At 40.2% G+C, this 18649-nt stretch overlaps 2 protein-coding genes across 3 annotated transcripts in view; one reads left to right on the top strand and one right to left on the bottom strand.

The window, feature by feature from the left end:
* SP8 (Sp8 transcription factor) overlaps positions 1 to 18649 on the bottom strand; it is a 203312-nt gene that overhangs the window by 147872 nt on the left and 36791 nt on the right. Inside the window, exon 4 of one of the 2 annotated variants that reach the window (XR_008527007.1) lies at positions 10888 to 11500. The exons of the other annotated variant lie outside the window; for it this stretch is intronic. The gene's annotated coding sequence lies outside the window, so the exon portion shown is untranslated. Of the gene's footprint in view, positions 1 to 10887; positions 11501 to 18649 lie in introns of those variants that run through there. 2 annotated transcript variants of the gene reach the window in all.
* ABCB5 (ATP binding cassette subfamily B member 5) overlaps positions 1 to 18649 on the top strand; it is a 145530-nt gene that overhangs the window by 120047 nt on the left and 6834 nt on the right. The window contains exons 24-26 of the mRNA XM_002818171.3: positions 7482 to 7638; positions 11367 to 11564; positions 13721 to 13927. Coding sequence (XP_002818217.3) covers positions 7482 to 7638; positions 11367 to 11564; positions 13721 to 13927 — 562 coding nt within the window. The remainder of the gene's footprint in view (positions 1 to 7481; positions 7639 to 11366; positions 11565 to 13720; positions 13928 to 18649) is intronic.

The raw sequence follows: 18649 nt of genomic DNA, 5'->3' as shown, positions 1-18649 counted from the left end.
CCTGTGTCCTGATAACTTCCTTCTGTATATTTCCAACTCTGACCCTGCCCTGAGCACAAGACCCTTATCCAATTACTTATGAGACACCTCCACTTGGATGACTTATATCTCAATGTGTTCAAAACAGAATTTAAGGTTTTTCTCCCCAAAGGTTATCTTCCCCAAGACTTTCTCATCTTAACTAATAACACCAACCACCATCCACACAGTTGCTCAGCCCAAAAATGTTGGAGTCGTCCCTGTTGCTTCTCTTGCCATTGTCCACCACGTAAATCACTGATTCCTCATGACTCTAATTCCAAAATTCTTCTCATCCTCTTCACCCTCATCCAAGCCCCTCTCTGTCTTGATTGGACCACTGCAACAACCTCACCAATGTCCTTGTGTCCACTCTTGCTTCCCTATAATCCATTCTCCACACTGCAACCAGACTGATCATTTAATGCACAAATCTAATAGCACCAGTTTATTAAAATTCTGCAAGATCTAGATCTTCCCATTGAAATTTGAATAAAGCCAAAGTCCTTACCATGACCTGAAAGACCTTCATGATGGGGCTGCTGCGTTTCTTTCCAATTTCATCCACCTCTATCTCCCATGTTAACTACTCATCAGCCCCACACTTGCCATGTCTGTCCTGGACCTCCCCATTGCAGGGTCTTCGCACTTGCTATTCTCTGCCTGGAATGGTCATTCCCCAGGGCTTTACTAAGCTACCTTTTTCTTACCACTCAGGCTTCCCCTGCTAAGTCCACTCCTCAGAGGGACTTTCACTGATGGTCCAAAGTAATTCCCCTAACTCTCCCTCCTCAACACTCTCTTTCCCATCATCATATTTTGTTTACAACACTTATGACACTTATGATTCTATGAAATTATATTTTGTGTTTCCATATTTATGAGTGCATAGACTGAGCACAAGCTGTAACCTATCTTGTTCACTGATATTTCCCAAAAGCCAAAAACAAGTGGGTGGCACATAATAGACATACAATAAATATTTATTGAATGAATGACTGAATCAAAATTAAGGGGAAGATTTGGAATGGTACATAATTAGGCAGTCCAGTCATTTCTGGAAATGTGCCTTCGGAGTCACCTTCACACTTTGAAAACAGGAGTCTGTTTTTCACAAAGTTTTCTAATTTTCTTCTTTTCTACACCCATATGTCTAATACCAGGTGCTTTGGCAGGAGGACTGGATCTAAACTGAGGGCAACCATTGATATAAAATATGATGTGTGGAACTGAGAACTTACCTGTACCTACTGAGATTTGTTTAGATTAAAGCTAAGCAAAAAATTTCTAAGTCGAAGAATGATATAACCTCAAAATCATGCCAGTCACTTTCATGCCTGCAAATGACACCAGTCAGGATGTTTCCTTTAAGGGACTTTCCAAGACTGCCAACCATTCCATTACTTATGAAAATTGCTATAATGGCAAACCGTGATTGAATCTTTACTCAGTTTTAAGTATTTGCCATATATTATCTGTTTAATGCTCTAAACTACCCTGTGAAATACTATGGTTCCCATTTTACAGATGAGAACAATTAGACTCAAAGAGGTTACCTAACTTGCTCAAAGTTACATAATCAGTAAGTAGCAGAGCACAGATTCAAGTTCATGGTTCCAGATTCCAGAGGTTTGGTTTACTCAACATACATTATTATTATTATTATTATTATTATTATTATTATTATTATTATTATAATAAATTCTGTGGCCAAACATTCATAGAATATTTCTGTGAAATTATTTTTTAAATAATTCTTGCTTAGTTTTTCAAGCATTTGAATATTCAAAGTTGGGCTGATTCCTCACATATAAATGGAACAGGTGACTTGCTTAGTGCTATTTTATAGCCCTAAAATAAGAGAACGAAAAGTCCCCAATACAAAATTTCTTCCCTGAGCTGGCCTACCATGCTTCCTGAATTTCTTTTAATTAAATTCATTAGAAGGGGGTCTCTTCTAGATACATAAGCATTTTAACTATCAGAACATATGAAGGACCATTAACATAAGAGTAACAATTAAAGAATAGTACCACCTTGGTATTTCCCAGTGCCCCAAGAGAAGGAAGAAATAGAGAGCTATCTGAGCTAGAGCCACTGGTATCACTTTTCTTTTCTTTTCTTTTTTTTTTTTTTTTTGAGTTGGAGTCTCGCTGTGTCACCCATGCTGTAGTGCAGTGGCACGATCTCAGCTCACCGCAACCTCCACTTCCTGGGTTCAAGCAATTCTCCCACCTCAGCCTCCTGAGTAGTTGGGACTGCAGGCACATGTCACCACACCTGGCTAATTTTTGTATGTTTTGGCGGAGACCAGATTTCACCACGTTGGCCAGGCTGGTCTCAAACTCCGGATCTCAAGTGATCCACCTCCCTTAGCCTCCCAATGTGCTGGGATTACAGGTGTAAGCCACCACACCCAGCCTCACTTTTTGAGTTCCATTCAGTCAGAATACAGACAGAATAAGGGTACCCATATTTTGGAGTATGGACAAATGAGAGATTCTCTAGGGATTCTCCTCCAGTATTAAACGTGGTTATTGGCCAAAAGAGCAACATAGCACTATGCATAATGTCAATAGATGAGATTTGTCTTCAACACCAAAGAGGATTTGGTCCTAGAGACCAAATGTGGCCCCAACTACCATGAATGTGTCACAAGGTCCCTTTAGACACACTAAATTATACCTGGCCTAGAAGACTCTGTACCTTCCAGAATCTAGGATGACAGACAGCTTTCAATCTCATCGACTAGCTAAACCAAAGAAATTTACAAAGAAAACTCCCTCCTACTAGAATTCTTCTTAGAAAAAAAGCACTTTGCACCATTCTCTAAACCAATGGTTTTCCAACTCATCAATCTAGGAGCTGGTTAAAACTGTAGATACTTAGATCTCATCCTGCAAAATCTGATTTGTAGATCTAGTATGGGGCAGGAATCTTCACTTTATCAAACATTCCAGATTACTCCAAGGCATAATTTATAGCTACAAGGATGGATTATCTGTGTCTCTTTCAAAAATGACATTGTGTCTCAGAAAGGGAGATACACAAAGGGAGTTTTAACAGCAAAATTCTTTAATGTGCTCATAATATTAGTTTGTCAGCAAGGCTTTTTAGAGGAAAAAGCCTCTAAAAGAAAAAAAAAGACAACATGCCTGTCTTATGGTAGAAGCTGTCTCTATCTCTACTATCATAGAAGTTTATCTGAAATGAGCATTTAAAATAAGGTGATAACATTTTCATTCTGCCACCTTACAGACAAGGCATAGGGGCGTTTAGAAAATCTCGTTTAGGTTCTCATGCACGTATGTGTAGTAAAACACTCACCTCTCCCTTTGTTAGTCCTGGTAACACATTCTATTTGTTATTTCACTATAAATGTGTAGATTTAGAAGTAAAAAATAAGTTTATTTTATCCTGTCTCTTTGTGTTAGTCCCTTTAGGCTGGTTTCCAGCTGACTTGCCTTTTGCAATACAGACCAAGAACCATTCCTAATCAGGAGAGGTTTCTGTAGCCTTCCTTTCCCCACTGCAAAGCTTTCTCTATCTCTGTGAGTTTCTTCCATATTTTCTATCCATATTATCAAGAAGCTAAGCAGAGCATATAGGTAAGAAAGAATCAACACATGGCAGCCCTCAATACAGTAATAATAAAAGACACAGCTTTGAAAACTGCCTGAGAAGCAGAACCAGGCAGTTTATGAGTGTGTTTCCTAGTTCTCTTAAAAACCAAATGCAGTTCTTGACAAGAAACCACACTGTATTTCCAATAATAATGTGACTATTGGCCAAAAGAGCAACATAGATGGGTTTTCAATGAGTATTAACAGTTGGTCGATACCTTAACATAATAAAGGATGGACAGAAGGGAGCTAGGCCTGCACCATCATCTTTGCCCTAGGAGGCTGGGCAGCCAGGGAAGAACTGTGAGTGTTATTGTTGTGTTTAGGAAAGCAACACTGGTTACACAAAACAAAGAAAACAGGAAAGACTTCTTTCCATGTTGGCTGCCATGGCAGCCACCTAGCTCTTGCCTGGCTCCTCCCCAGAGATTATCCGGAAGAGACAGACAAGGACAAGATAAGAAGGCTAAATCAACCACTGAAGGGACCTAAAGGAGAGAAATCAAAGGACAGTTGATATCTAGGGGCTTCAGAAGATTCTAAAATGGAAAGCAAGTGGTAACAAACTCCAGCATGTAAGAAAAGACCATTCCAGCCAGCTTTCCACTGCAAGGAAGACCATGTAGGGGAAAACACAGAGAGGAAGGCAGCTCACATTCCAACCCTACAGTTTCATGGCTTCTGGGCAAATTGCATAATTTTTCTGAGCTAGAGTCTCCTCATTCATTGACTGATAAGTTTCCATTCTACTTATCTCCTAGGTGATTAGATGGTATCTTGTGTATGAAAACATTCTATAAGATCCAAAGAACCAAATAAGTGTTAGTTGCTTATTTTCTCTCTCCTATCTGTTGAGAAAAGGATTTAGGGTGGGAAGAGGTCTCTGAGTTCTATATGGATGATATACAGATGAGCATGGGAATAATTTTAATGACTACCTCTATGGGGAAAGATACTCTGCCTTCTAATCAAAGAAAGAAACTTACTGAGTAAGGACTTGGAAAGTTGTGATTTGACCTGCCGTGCTAATCTATTGCTACAGCTTTTTTTTTTCTTTTTTGTTGTTGTTGTTGCTGTTTTTCTTGAGACGGAGTCTCACTTTGTCACCAGGCTGGAGTGCAGTGGCGTGATCTCGGCTCACTGCAACCTCCACCTCCCGGGTTCAAGCGATTCTCCTGCCTCAGCCTCCTGAGTAGCTAGCATTACAGGTGTGTGCCAACACACCCAGCTAATTTTTGTATTTTTAGTAGAGAAGGAGTTTCACCATGTTGGCCAGGCTGGTCTTGAACTCCTGACCTCGTGATCCACCCACCTCAGCCTCCCAAAGTGCTGGAATTACAGGCGTGAACCACTGCACCCAGCCCCTGTTAGTGACTTTAAAATATTTGTCATGATACCAAATTACTCCTCTTCATATATCCCAAATGGGTGAAACTCCTCAAGACCAACAGTGGCATGAGAGGTGTTGGCCTGTACATTTCTCCCAGTTAGGCATTCAGTTCAAATGCCTCCAGGAGTTTAAACCAGATTTGAAGTATCTAGTTTAACTATGTTACAGAGTTACAGCACGGGTTTGTTCTACAATAAATACTTGTTGAGTGGAACTGAATTTCAGTTTAGCTCACCCTAGCTAATTGGGTCTGATTAGGTAAGGACAAATTCTGTAGCAGACCAGTTTTTTCCATGTGTGGGCCTTGGCCTACCTTTATACAGAATCCACCTGGAGAAAAAGCATAAAGAAGATTACTGTCCCTGGGCCGGGCGCAGTGGCTCATGCCTGAATCCCAGCACTTTGGGAGGCTGAAGCAGGTGGATCACTAGGTCAGGAGTTCGAGACCAGCCTGGCCAACACAAAAATTAGCTAAGCATGGTGGTGCATGCCTATAATCCCAGCTACAAGAGGTGGAGGCAGGAGAATTGCTTGAACCCAGGAGGTGGAGGTTGCAGTGAGCTGACATCATGCCACTGCACTCCAGCCTGAATCACAAAGCAAGACTCCGTCTCAAAAAAAAAAAAAAAAAAAAAAAAAAAGATGAAGATTAGTGTCCCTGACTCAACCCCAGATAGTCCATCACCTCAAAGTCCACACTTCTCCTCCAGGGTCTTCAACATAACCCTCATCAGCATCAGCCCCCATCCCACTTACGTTTCTCTCAGTACTCACTCATTAAAGACGGTATCAGGGCTTTTGCTCGTACTCTCCCTTCTCTAACTGAACCCTTTCTTCCTGCTCCATTCTCCACCCTTTGGGTCATTTACTTCCCACAAACACAAGTTCTGAGTTGAAGGCCCTTCTCCCTTTCTCATTAATATTTCCATTTTCAGAGGGACCTAACAAGGACGTCTGCCTCTAGACATTTATGTCTAATGTTTACCATTACTTTTATAGTGGGAATGTTAGGACAGGTAGAGATTTTAGCATATCTCAAATCATGGGAAGAAGCTATTTTCTCAGTTATTGATTTCAGAGAAGCCTCTACCCCTGTGGGACTAGAAACTAGGTCTCCTAACTCATAATCCAATTATCTTCCCAGCTCACCTGCTGATTCTTGGATCAGACTGAGGCTTAAGTCTGACTCAGTCTGATTTTTCCTTGCATTAAAAACACATTAAAAAAAAAAAACCCTTCTGATTGGGTTACCTAAACTCGGTAACCATTTCTGATGTTTATAGCTGGGTATCAAATAATTCAAATGGCATTTTGAGCTTTAAACACTCTGTAAATATCAGTACTAACAATGCCTTGACGTCACAGAAGTAAGTAACAATTATTTTAGTGTTATTTTTGTTTTTATATTTTATACTGTGTTTGATCTTTGTAAAGCCAACAAGATTCAGGATCTGAGGTCTAGGTCACTGAAGAGATTGCATCAGCATCAACATCTACCCTTTGGTAGGCCCCATTGAGGGAGAAATTCACAAGGAGCCCAGACGTGTTTACTTTGCTGTTATCCAGCACTGCAAACAAGCAACTGGGTTCTGTGATGACCTTTTACTGCCTAATGTTTAAATATTGCCAGCGACACTGGTCCAGTTTTACCCGGATTGTGCCATTAGCTTTGTTACTAAGATGCATTGTTTTGCATTCTAGTACAGTACTTTCATATCTAAAATGAAATTGAAAATGAGAGGAAAATATTTAACCATGGTCAGGTCCTGTGCCACAGTCGAGTACATATTCTGTGTGCTTCCAAACATCATTTGCGTACTTACCATTTTATAATTAACATGTTTTGAAACTGAGATCATAATCGATAACAAACCTAAGAGATCAAAGTTCTTCTTTCAGTCTTTTTAGTCAGATTTTGCTTTGGGAACCTGAGGAAAATACGATCCCCATGATTTGCTCTCTAAATCATGTAGCATATCAGACAGATAACCAGTCATTTAGCTTCAGTTATCTGTCCTAACTACATTATATGCAAAACAAACAAACAAAAAATCATATCTACTGTGTAAATCCAGATCTCACTACTGGAGATTCATTCTTCCTATTGTCAGTTGAATTCTCTGTCAAATCTCCAAGCAAGCAAGCCTCATATCAAGATGGCTAAGAAGTTTTAAATTCACTAGTTGGGACCTTTGATCTGTGGCTCTAATTGGAAGAGACATTTTTAAGATTACCCAAGCTCCAAAGGTCATTTTGGTGTACAGAGCAAGGAATGATTACTACATGGTAGAAATTTTTTAAAGAGATAACTTGTTGGGCCTTCAGCGTTTGGGGTGCCGTCTACATCAAAAGATTATATTCCTGTGCCTGCTTTTTTCTTTACTTTTAGAGTTCTACTGTTTTACAATGGATCAATGGACCTAAGATTCAAATGCTTTATCTTTTGATAGAGTTTTTACTGCAATTGCATATGGAGCTATGGCCATCGGAGAAACGTTCGTTTTGGCTCCTGAATATTCCAAAGCCAAATCGGGGGCTGTACATCTGTTTGCCTTGTTGGAAAAGAAACCAAATATAGACAGCCGCAGTCAAGAAGGGAAAAAGCCAGTAAGCACAACTGTGATCTTAAATGTCCAAATAAAGATGGCAACAGTAGGAACTGGGGGCGACTAAAGATGGGAAGGAGAGGGGGCAGGGGCTGAAAAACTAACTATTGGGTGCTATACTCAGTACCTGTGTGACAAGATCATTCATACCCCAAACACCAGCATTACGCAATATACTGAGATAACAAACCTGTAGATGTACCCCTGAATCTAAAATAAAAGTTGAAAAAATAAAATGTAATATAAATGAAAAAATAAAAAAAAAATTAATGTCCACTTATTAAATAAAGGCTTTCTTTGGAAAACTCTGCAAAAGATAATGTCATAGTAACAAAGAGTTAAAAGTTTGTATAAAATAATTTTATGGCTGCAAATGGGGAAAAGGGGTCTTAATCAAATTTTTACCTCTACTACTAAAATTTATGTTTCATATTTTAAAATATATGCCTTTAATTTATATGCCTGATGCTAACAGAATGTTCTTGAAAAAACAGGTTGATTCTTATACTGAATTCTACTTAGAAACAAAAGTTTTGATCTTGGATGAAGATTCGTATTAAGGTTTATTTGTTTTTTTTCTCTGATAATATATGCAAAGTAAATAATATTCTGCTGCTTCAGACACCATTTTTCATGGGAAATATATTTACAAACATAAAGGGGGAAAAAAAGGAAAGTATACCTATTAAATTGATGCACACAAACAAATTTAGCCTCAAACTCTAAAACACTGTGAATATTAAAAGAGAAATAATAGGTAGGGTGTATAATTTCAAAATAAATCTCTCAATAATAGTCTTATACAGCCAGGCGTGGTGGCTCACGCCTGTAATCCCAGCACTTTGGGAGGCTGAGGCGGGCAGATCACGAGGTCAGGAGATCGAGACCATCCTGGCTAACATGGTGAAACCCCATCTCTACTAAAAATAAAAAAAATTAAAAAAATCAGCTGGGTGTAGTGGCACGCACCTGTAGTCCCAGCTACTCGGGAGGGCGAGACAGGAGGATCGCTGGAACCCGGGAGGCGGAGATTGCAGTGAGCCGAGATCGCGCCACTGCACCCCAGCTTGGGCAACAGAGCAAGACTTGGTCTTAAAAATAAATAAATAAATAAAAAATAAATAATAGTCTTATGCATTAAATATATATTCAATTTTAGGACCTTTCTAGACATTTTAATTTTTAAAATAAAAATAGTCCATTAGGTATATACTTAAATGTTTTTAATTTATAATTATTTCCCTCTAGAATTTTAATAGTAGATTTATATGTATGACAGCTTAAAATAATACAGCATTACCAGAGCTACACAATGATTAAGAAGAATGCCTGTTAGTGACAGAAATAAGACTATCTGGAAATTCTCAAAATAGAATGCTTCAAAGATACGTCACAGTCAAAATAAGATTTTGTTCTTGTATTTTGGAAAGTAAAGGATGTAAGAAGCTTTTTTTAAATTTTAAGATTTATATGTGTAACAATATTGCTACTCTTATTTCTTTCTGCAGATTATAATAGAGGAATTGAGTATCTCACTGATCTATGTCCTTACAGAACCATAGGCATGGCATAGACTATGGAAGTATTTCTTATAAAGGCTATAAAATTAATGAATTTAATCCTTATTTTATTTAGTATGTAAATGTTTCTGAATATCACTCTATGCTTTTAAAAATTAAAATCTGGGCAGGGTGTGGTGGCTTACACCTGTAATCCCAGGACTTTGGGAGGCTGAGGCGGGTGGATCACCTAAGGTCAGGAGTTCAAGTTCAGCCTGGTTAACATGGCAAAGCCCCATCTCTACTAAAAATAAAAAAATTAGGGTGTGGTGGCAAGTGCCTATCGTCCCAGCTACTTGGGAGGCTGAGGCAGGAGAATCGCCTGAACCTGGGAGGCGGAGGTTGCAGTGAGCCGAGATCCCACCACTGTACTCCAGCCTGGGTGACAGAGCGAGACTCCTTCTCAAAAAAAAAAAAAAATTAAAATCTGGTCAAACAAAATTGGCAAATATCGAAATTCAAGCTGGGTGATATGTATGTGGGCCATTTATTATATTTTTCTCTCTATTTTTATACGTTTGGAGTTTTTCATATTAAATAGAATTAAAAATAGTAAGAATAAATTTTAAATGTATTAAATTTAGAAGTTTTCTAGAATACCTCTATGAGCTATTATACAAAATACATACAAGAGCATACATAAAAATAATTGAATTCTTCATGTTTCTGCAGTATTCTGGTTTTTTAAAACCTTTTTTATACAAATGCAGAGAGGGAAGTACACAAAAAAAATTTTTAAAAATAAAACAAAAACAAATTTTTTATACAAATAATATTCGTAGGTTGTAGGGGGCAAATGGAAAATACTGACTACGCTAAAATAAACTACTGCTACACTACTCTTAAATTTTGGCAAATATCCTTCCAGATTTTTTTTCTATTTCTAGATCTCTTAACCACATCTTAACATCAAATTCTTTTAACAAGAAAATAATATCATCAAATTTTTTTTGTTTACTCCTCACCCCTACCTGCCCTTGCTTCTTACCTATAATATGATGGGCTCAGAATGGGTTGAATATGACTAGTAAACCCGACTGTAAAGATGTGTTTTAAAATCCAGCCATCACTACCACCACACACACATGCACACACACACACAAATCCACTACTCCTTAGTTGTTTACTCTAACAACAAAAATTAATAAGACTTAAAATGCAATTGAGACGAACACAAAGATCAAAAGAACTTAAAATCTTATGAACCAAATATGTAAAGGGAAAGTTAATCATTTAGTGATAGTTCTGGAAAGTCTTTTTTAAACATCCTGGTGTAGATGAGTATTGGTTTAGAAATCATTAACCAGTAAAGCGATTGATGCACAGAGAGAAAACTAAACGTTTAGGCAACTGTCATTGCCAAATAATGGTCAATTGAAAATAAAGATAGGGTCGGGTGTGGTGGCTCACGCCTGTAATCCCAGCACTTTGGGAGGCCGAGGTGGGCGGATTGCTTGAGTCCAGGAGTTTGGAACCAGCCTGGGCAACATAGTGAAACCCCATCTCTACTAAAAATACAAAAATTGGCTGGGTGTAGTGGCACACGCTGGTGGTCCCAGCTACTCAGGAGGCTGAGCTGGGAGGATGGCTTGAGCCTGGGAAGTGGAGGTTGCAGTGAGCCGAGATCGCACCACTGCCTTCCAGCCTGGGTGACAGAGCTAGACCCTGTCTCAAATAAAATAAAATAAAATAAGAAAGATAAATCAGAATTCAAAACATACTGTACCTTCACTATAAAACATGGCCCAATTTAGAGAAATAACCCTTATACATATAGTTTATGAGAACTCTAGCTCTTCTGAATTAAGCAATAAAGGCTTGTAAAGCACAAACCAAATTAAAAAGAAAAATGTATTACTCAGATAAGCTGGTCAAACAACTAACGGCAGAATGGAACTGTCTGTGCAGCAAAGTTGAAGGAAGCAAGTGGTTTTTAGAAAGTCGGTGAAGTCAGTAGTGAAGATAACAAGAAACACAGACACAAAAAAATATAAACAAAAGTGACAGAAACCCGCTTTCAGTCAACAGCTCTACAGAGATGCATACATGTTTAAAATTAAAAGGGCTATGGAAACATGCACAATTTTCAAAATGAACTTAGCCAGTATGCTACAGTGTGTTACAACCTTCCCAAGTCATTCTTCTCAACTCTGTCAACTTCCTTTCACAGGACACATGTGAAGGGAATTTAGAGTTTCGAGAAGTCTCTTTCTTCTATCCATGTCGCCCAGATGTTTTCATCCTCCGCGGCTTATCCCTCAGTATTGAGCGAGGAAAGACAGTAGCATTTGTGGGGAGCAGCGGCTGTGGGAAAAGCACTTCTGTTCAACTTCTGCAGAGATTTTATGACCCCGTGCAAGGACAAGTGGTAAGACTGAATTGAAACACACCTAATCTGGGGGTTAGCAGTCCTATTCTTAAACATTCACTAGGGCTTAAGCATCCCCACTGGTTTGGGTGGGGCAAACAATGCAGAAGTTAAAAAGAAAAAAAATCTCTGTGTCAACCCTTAACTAAGAGGACAAGCAAACCATCACAAAAATGGTGGTTAGGGCTTTGAAGTGAAGCACAAAGGTCCAAAGATTCTTCAACCATTCTGGCAGCAGAAATGTTGATCTCAGCCATGGAATTACTTTAGAATGTGGGTGCTGGAGGTCTGGTCTAATGTTCACATCGTGGCTCCGTATTCTGTTCTGGTTTAAGACAGAGAGAACACTGTCCTCCACCTCCTTAGTTCAGGCTTCTGCTTTCCCACCACTCATCCCACCTCCCAACTGTCAAAACCTTATGCATGGTTAAGGCTTATTGGAAGCAGCTCCATGAAGTCATGCCTCTAATATCTAAAATAATGTAATCTCTCCATCCTTCGAACCTAAGGATTGTTTTTCTTACCTGGCACTTGTCTTACTATACCTTATATTGTGGTTTTTCCATTACCTTGTCCTCCCCCCACCACCCACCACCACATCAGCACACCCACACAAAGCTTCCTGTCCTGCCTCCTGCCCCTACAAAAAAGTTCCTGAAACTCAGACTGCCACGTTAGTCCTCATTCTCCTGCAACATACAGTCTTTTCGCCCTTACAGATTCTCAATGAGTGTTTGCAATACAGAGTTTAGGGACTCAATGGAGTCCTAAAGGGCTCCCTTGAACTAGGAGACACTCATCTATTCGCACATAGCATAGCACACTCCCTCTTCTAAACCTTCCACAGTTAGAATATACCAGAGTCTATGCCATCAATCAGGTCCTTCATGCCCCAGCTCCTGCCTCCCACTCCAAGCTGCTCTCATATCACTCCCCATGTCATCATGCACTGTGCTTTTTCTGGTTTTTGGGGGGCTTTTGTGCGTTTTTTGTTTTGTTTTGTTTTGTTTTTTTGAGACAGAGTCTCGCTCTGTGGCCCATGCTGGAGTACAGTGGCGCGATCTCGGCTCACTGCAACCCCCACCTCTAGGGTTCATGGGATTCTCATGCCTCAGCCTCCCAAGTAGTAGCTGAGATTACAGGGGTGTGCCACCATGTCCAGTTAATTTTTGTATTTTTTGTAGAAACGGGGTTTCACCATGTTAACCAGGGTGGTCTTGAACTCCCAGCCTCAAGTGATCTGCCCACCTCAGCCTCCCAGTCTCCTCATGTTCTTCAAACACACCTATGAACCTTTCTTTTGCTATTGCCCTGCCCAGAATGTCCCCTTTGCAGGCTCCTTCTCACTGTTCATGTCTTAGTCTGGACGTCCTTTCCTTAAGGCCTTCTTGTACAACCCCCTTCTCATGCCTCTCCATACCCTCCCCACTGCCTCAGTCGCTCTACCCTGTTACCCTGTCTTCAGGGTACTTTCCTCTCTTGAGTTTATTGAGTTATTTGTTCATGTATTTATTGCATGCCTCTCTGCTAAAATATAAGCTACATCCATTGGGGGAGGGGGGAGAGATAGCATTAGGAGATATACCGAATGTTGAATGACAAGTTAATGGGTGCAGCACACCAACATGGCACATGTATACATATGTAACAAACCTGCACATTGTGCACATGTACCCTAAAACTTAAAGTATAATAATAATAAAATTTAAAAATATATATATATATATAAGCTACAAAAGGGAAAGAGCTTTTTCTTATTGACCACTATTTCCCTGGTACTGGAAGAGTCCCCCTCACATAGTGAGCATGCTCATCAAATACGAGATGGTGTTGTTAGAGTGTTGTTATCTATTTATGTGAATAAACACAGCTGTGTGCAAGATGACACAGCTTTACACGTGGAGTACTCCACCTACTTTTCACTGGGCTTTCAGAAAGTCAGGTCCTGTTACAGTGGAGGGGGCAGTAGTGAGTTACATGCTGTTTGCTTCTATACAACATATGATTTATGAGCCTTCCTTGGGTAACTTTATACTTTGAAATAGCTTGAATTCCTATCCTTCTTGTTATGATTTGTGTGTGTTTGAATACAGTGAACTGTAACATGATACAGTTGTGTGATCTTAACACACCATTCTCTAATCTGCTCTTGGCAGCTGTTTGATGGTGTGGATGCAAAAGAATTGAATGTACAGTGGCTCCGTTCCCAAATAGCAATCGTTTCTCAAGAGCCTGTGCTCTTCAACTGCAGCATCGCTGAGAACATCGCCTATGGTGACAACAGCCGTGTGGTGCCATTAGATGAGATCAAAGAAGCAGCAAATGCAGCAAATATCCATTCTTTTATTGAAAGTCTCCCTGAGGTAAGAAAATTTCTGAAATCTTGAATTACAAAGCTGCCAAGTAAGCCTAAGTAGCTACTGGGCCTATGCAGTTGTTTTTATGTATTCCTTGGATTATACAATGTATTTATTGCCAGAATCTAAAGTTAGATGTAAAACGTGAAGTCAGATGTGAAAAACCAAGTCTGAGATTTTCGTGTGACTATTTTCCTAAGACCAAAATGTATTAATATTCACTGGATTAACTTTCACATTTCATTATTTGCCTTCCATCCATCTACGCTGTAGCTGGTCCACACTATGACCTCCCCCTCACTGCAGTAGCCTCTTCATCTGCCTTCCAGTCTTGCTCCTTTATCATTTTTCTTCCTCACAGCAATCAGAGGGATCTTTTAAAAACAAATTAGATCCTATCCCTCCCCTGCTTACAACTGCCTCACGGCTCCCCTGTGCACTTAGAATAAAGCCCAGACACCCCATGGGGAGGGGCTGCTGAAGCCTCTGTAATCTGGCCCTGCTGTTTCCCCAGCAACAACCTCACCACACAGTCACTTTGCTGCAGCTGAGCTGGTCTCTCCTGTCTCATGAACGTGCCAACTTGCTCCCCACCTTAGGACATTTGCGTTTGCTGTTTCTCCAGCCTAGACCTCCCTTAGGTTGGCTTTTGGCATAGTAGCGCCTTAACTTTCTTTTTTTTTGACAGAGTTTCACTCTTGTTGCCCAGGTTAGAGTTCCATGGTGCAATCTCGGCTCACTCAGCTCCACCTCCCGTGTTCAAGCAATTCTCCTGCCTCAGCCTCCCAAGTAGCTGGGATTACAGGCATGTGCCACCACACCCTGCTAATTTTTTGTATTTTTAGTAGAGAGGGGGTTTCTCCATGTTGGACAGGGTGGTCTCAAACTCCTGACCTCAGGTGATCCACCGCCTTGGCCTCCCAAAGTGCTGGGATTACAGGCGTGAGCCATCGCGCCCGGCAAGTAGCACCTTAACTTTCAAGCCCTTTCAAATGTTACCTCTGCAGAGGCTTTCCCTAAACATCCTATTTTTAAAAGTCCCCACCAGTCCCATCCCCTATCACTTTGTCTTCAGGGCGTGTATCACAGTCTGAAAATTACCCTGAGCACTTAGTTATTTGCTTAGTGTTTTCCTTCCCCACTAGAGTGTAAGATCCTTGCCTGCCATTTTTATCACCCTGATGTCTGTATTGGCTGTGACAATTGGCACAAAATCTCAGAAAAGTCAAAAATCTTGGCTAACTGTAGAGAAGCCTTTGGTAGTGCAAGCACTGATACAAATCCAAAAACAGTGCACAGAGAGGGATAATTGTAACTTTAAGTGTTTATAATATCTGAGTGTTTGCAACACATATACACACACACACAAAATAAATAAAATGAAATAAAAATAGAGATATTTTCATGTAGGGGCAAATTTGTACTTGTGATTTTTATAAACTAAGTTTCTATCTCACTTTAAAGGGAGATAGTTAAGTTTAACAACCAATATATCAAACAACTAATAATCTAGAGCACTGTTCTTTGGTGAAGGCCAATAGTCATCATACTCTCTAACTTTTATACTCCTTCCCTCACCAGCTCTTCGCCATACTACATAGTGCCTACATGTAGAAACAGGATTTCCCTTACTCTGGTAAGAGTTTGCAGTACTAAAGATATAGGAAGGATTCACATTTTTTTATAAATATAGTGACACTGTGAATGTCTTTTAATAGCAACTTCCTTTTTAACCATGACACTCACTGCATTGTTAATTTGTGGTCAGATTGTTATCTGCATAATCTCGATAGTTTGTTTTATGTATTGTGAAATGCTGCCCAATTGATATTTGTACCATTTAACTTTTATTCTTTTTCCTTTGAGACAAGGTCTCACTCTGTCACCCAGGCTGGAGTGCAGTGGTGTGTTCTTGGTTCACTGCAGCCTCGACCTCCCAGGCTCACCTGAGTCACCCGAATAGGTGGGATCACAGGCACATGCCACCATGCCTAGCTAATTTTTGTATTTTTTGTAGAGATGGGGTTTCATCACGTTGCTTAGGCTGGACTCAAGCTCCTGGGCTCAAGCAATTTCACCCACCTTGGTCTCCCAAAGTTCTGGAATTGCAGGCATAAGCCACCACACGTGGCCTAACTTTTATTCTTAAATTGTTTATTATCTTCTATTCTTTTTATTGTACCATTTCTCACATTTACTCAAAACTACATGCTGCAAAGATCCATTGTGCTTTGTACAACAGACTTTGAAAACTAAGATTTATTTCCTTTAACATTTTTTTTAAAAGAGTAGCTTATTTTTCAGTGTTTTAAATTTTAACTTTATCTTCATGTCATTGTTCCCCCAAAAACATGTAGAACCATAAGGAAACCTGATACCAAAATAAAATCGTTTAAAAAAAAAAAATCAGATAATTCCTAGAAAAGCTGCATATTACTAAATGCCTTCGTCTAGTACCCTGGGTAGAATAAGGCTACCCTCTTATGCTCAGTTGGCTGGGAAAAAGGAAGAGAGGAAACCAGCCACGAATTCCCCAGCCCTTCTGGGAACCAAGAACTAAGCTAAATTTCCACCATAGTACAGCAAGGATGCTGTAACTATCACATTTTACAGATAAAGAAGTTCAATAACTTTCTTAAAGTTGTATGGAAACTCAGCATTTGAACCTGGATTCTTTGTGCTATCCTGAAGGGAGGGAGAGGGTTCGTAACCATGGTGGTCCTAGGGTTTCAGAGATGGGAACAAAGGTGCCCTTGCTCCTCCCTTCAGAAGGGCAGTCCAAAGCAACCACCACAACTGTAGATAATGGCACTGGTGTACTCAGAGTGACAGTTAGAAACATGTTACAGCTCACACCTAGGTTTTTAGGGAAGAAAAGTGAACATGAATCTTGTAATTTGTTGTACTTCAGATAGAATTAATTTTTTAGACTGGGTGTGATGGCTCACACCTGTAATCCCAGCACTTTTGGGAGGCCAAGGAGGGTGGATTACCTAAGGTCAGGAGTTTGAGACCAGCCTGGCCAACATGGTGAAACCCTGTCTCTACTAATAATACAAAAATTAGCTGGGCATGGTGGCACACGCCTGTATTCCCAGCTACTTGGGAGGCTGAGGCAGGAGAATCCCTTGAACCTGGGAGGTGGAGGTTGCAGTGAGCCAAGATCATGCCATTGCACTCCAGCCTGGGCAACAAGCTGAGACTCCATCTCAAAAAAAAAAAAAAAAGGGAATGAATTTTCTCGAGCAAATACGTGGAGCCCAGCATTGCCTCCAAATATATGGCCACAGTGGCAGTGTGAAAATGGTGAAGCAAAAGTCTGAAGTTCAGCTCTTCCAGTAACATGCAGTAAGCATAAAATATATACCCATATGTAAAACAGGCATAGGAAGAAAGTCGGCTTCACATAAGACACATTAATGTATTATTCATTTTAATTCTCTCCAAGAATTATTTAGCAAATTGAATTGTGTCACACTTTGCTTTCTGAGGAGTTCTTTTACTTTTACTACAAACTTTGTGGATTGACCAATCTGCCATGTCCTGCTCCCTCAAAATTTACATTCCCTGTCTTCCTTCCTTTCTCTCTCCCTTTCTTTCTCTCTCTTTCTTTCTTGCTTGCTTGCTTTCTTGTCTTTCTTTTCTTCCTTTCTCTCTTTCCCTTTCTTTTCCTCCCTCCCTTCCTTCCTCCCTCCCTCCCTCTCTCTCTCCTTTCTTCCCTCTCTCCTTCCTTCCTTCCTTCTTTCCTTCCTTCCTTCCCCCCCTTCCAATCTCTCTCTCTCTTTCTTTCTTTCTTTCTTCACAGGGTCTTGCTCTGTCACCTAGGCTGAAATACAGTGGCAGGATCTCAGCTCACTGCAGCCTTGACCTCCTGGGCTCAAGTGTTCCTCCCACTTCACTCTCCCCAGGAGCTGCAACCATAGGCACCTGCCACCATGCCTGCCTAATTTTTTTTTTTTTTTTTTCTTTTTGCAAAGGTGGGGTTTCACCATGTTGCCCAGGCTAGTCTCAAACTCCCGGCTTCAAGTGATCCACCTGCCTCGGCCTCCCAAAGACACTGCGTCCAGCCCCATGTCTTCATTTCTCTATGCCAACATCCATGCATTTAGTCACTCAACACACAGCTACTGAGCACTTCTTTGCATACCACTGGGCTTTTATTTAGGGAAGATAGGACAAATAAAATATAGTCCTACTTTTAGGAATATGAAGCCCAATAGTTAAGATGAACACAGATCAACACATACAAATAATTCTAGTGCACAGAAGGTAAACAAACTTCTATCTGAGCCTGGAGGGGAGTAGAATCACCTCTGGCTGGGGGTTCAGAGGAGACCTTCGGAGAATTAAGAGGTGATCTGAGTATTGATCAAGTAGAATTTCAGTAGTCAAGGCTTTAAAAGGGCATTCTCTATAATGAGGCAATGGGCATAGCCTGAGCAAAAACATGGAGACAGAAACTATGACAATGTTTTCATGGAACTGTAAGACAATTGACGAAGAATAGAGTATATAAAGCTATGGTATTTGATAAGCATGTAAAGGTAAAAAGTGGGCACTTAAATCACAAGGAAAGAAATGTTTAACTTTGGTAGTTACTAAGGAGTCATTGAAGATTTTTAAATAGGGAACATGTTGGGAATTGGATATTGGAATTACTCATGTAGCAGCAATGTAAATGACGGTAGAGAGTGACAAAGACACAGGCAGCCTGAGAGATCAGTTCAG

The sequence above is a fragment of the Pongo abelii genome, chromosome 6, assembly GCF_028885655.2.
Source record: "Pongo abelii isolate AG06213 chromosome 6, NHGRI_mPonAbe1-v2.0_pri, whole genome shotgun sequence".
Classification (NCBI taxonomy): Eukaryota; Metazoa; Chordata; class Mammalia; order Primates; family Hominidae; genus Pongo; species Pongo abelii.
This window is presented reverse-complemented; position numbering and strand designations above follow the sequence as displayed.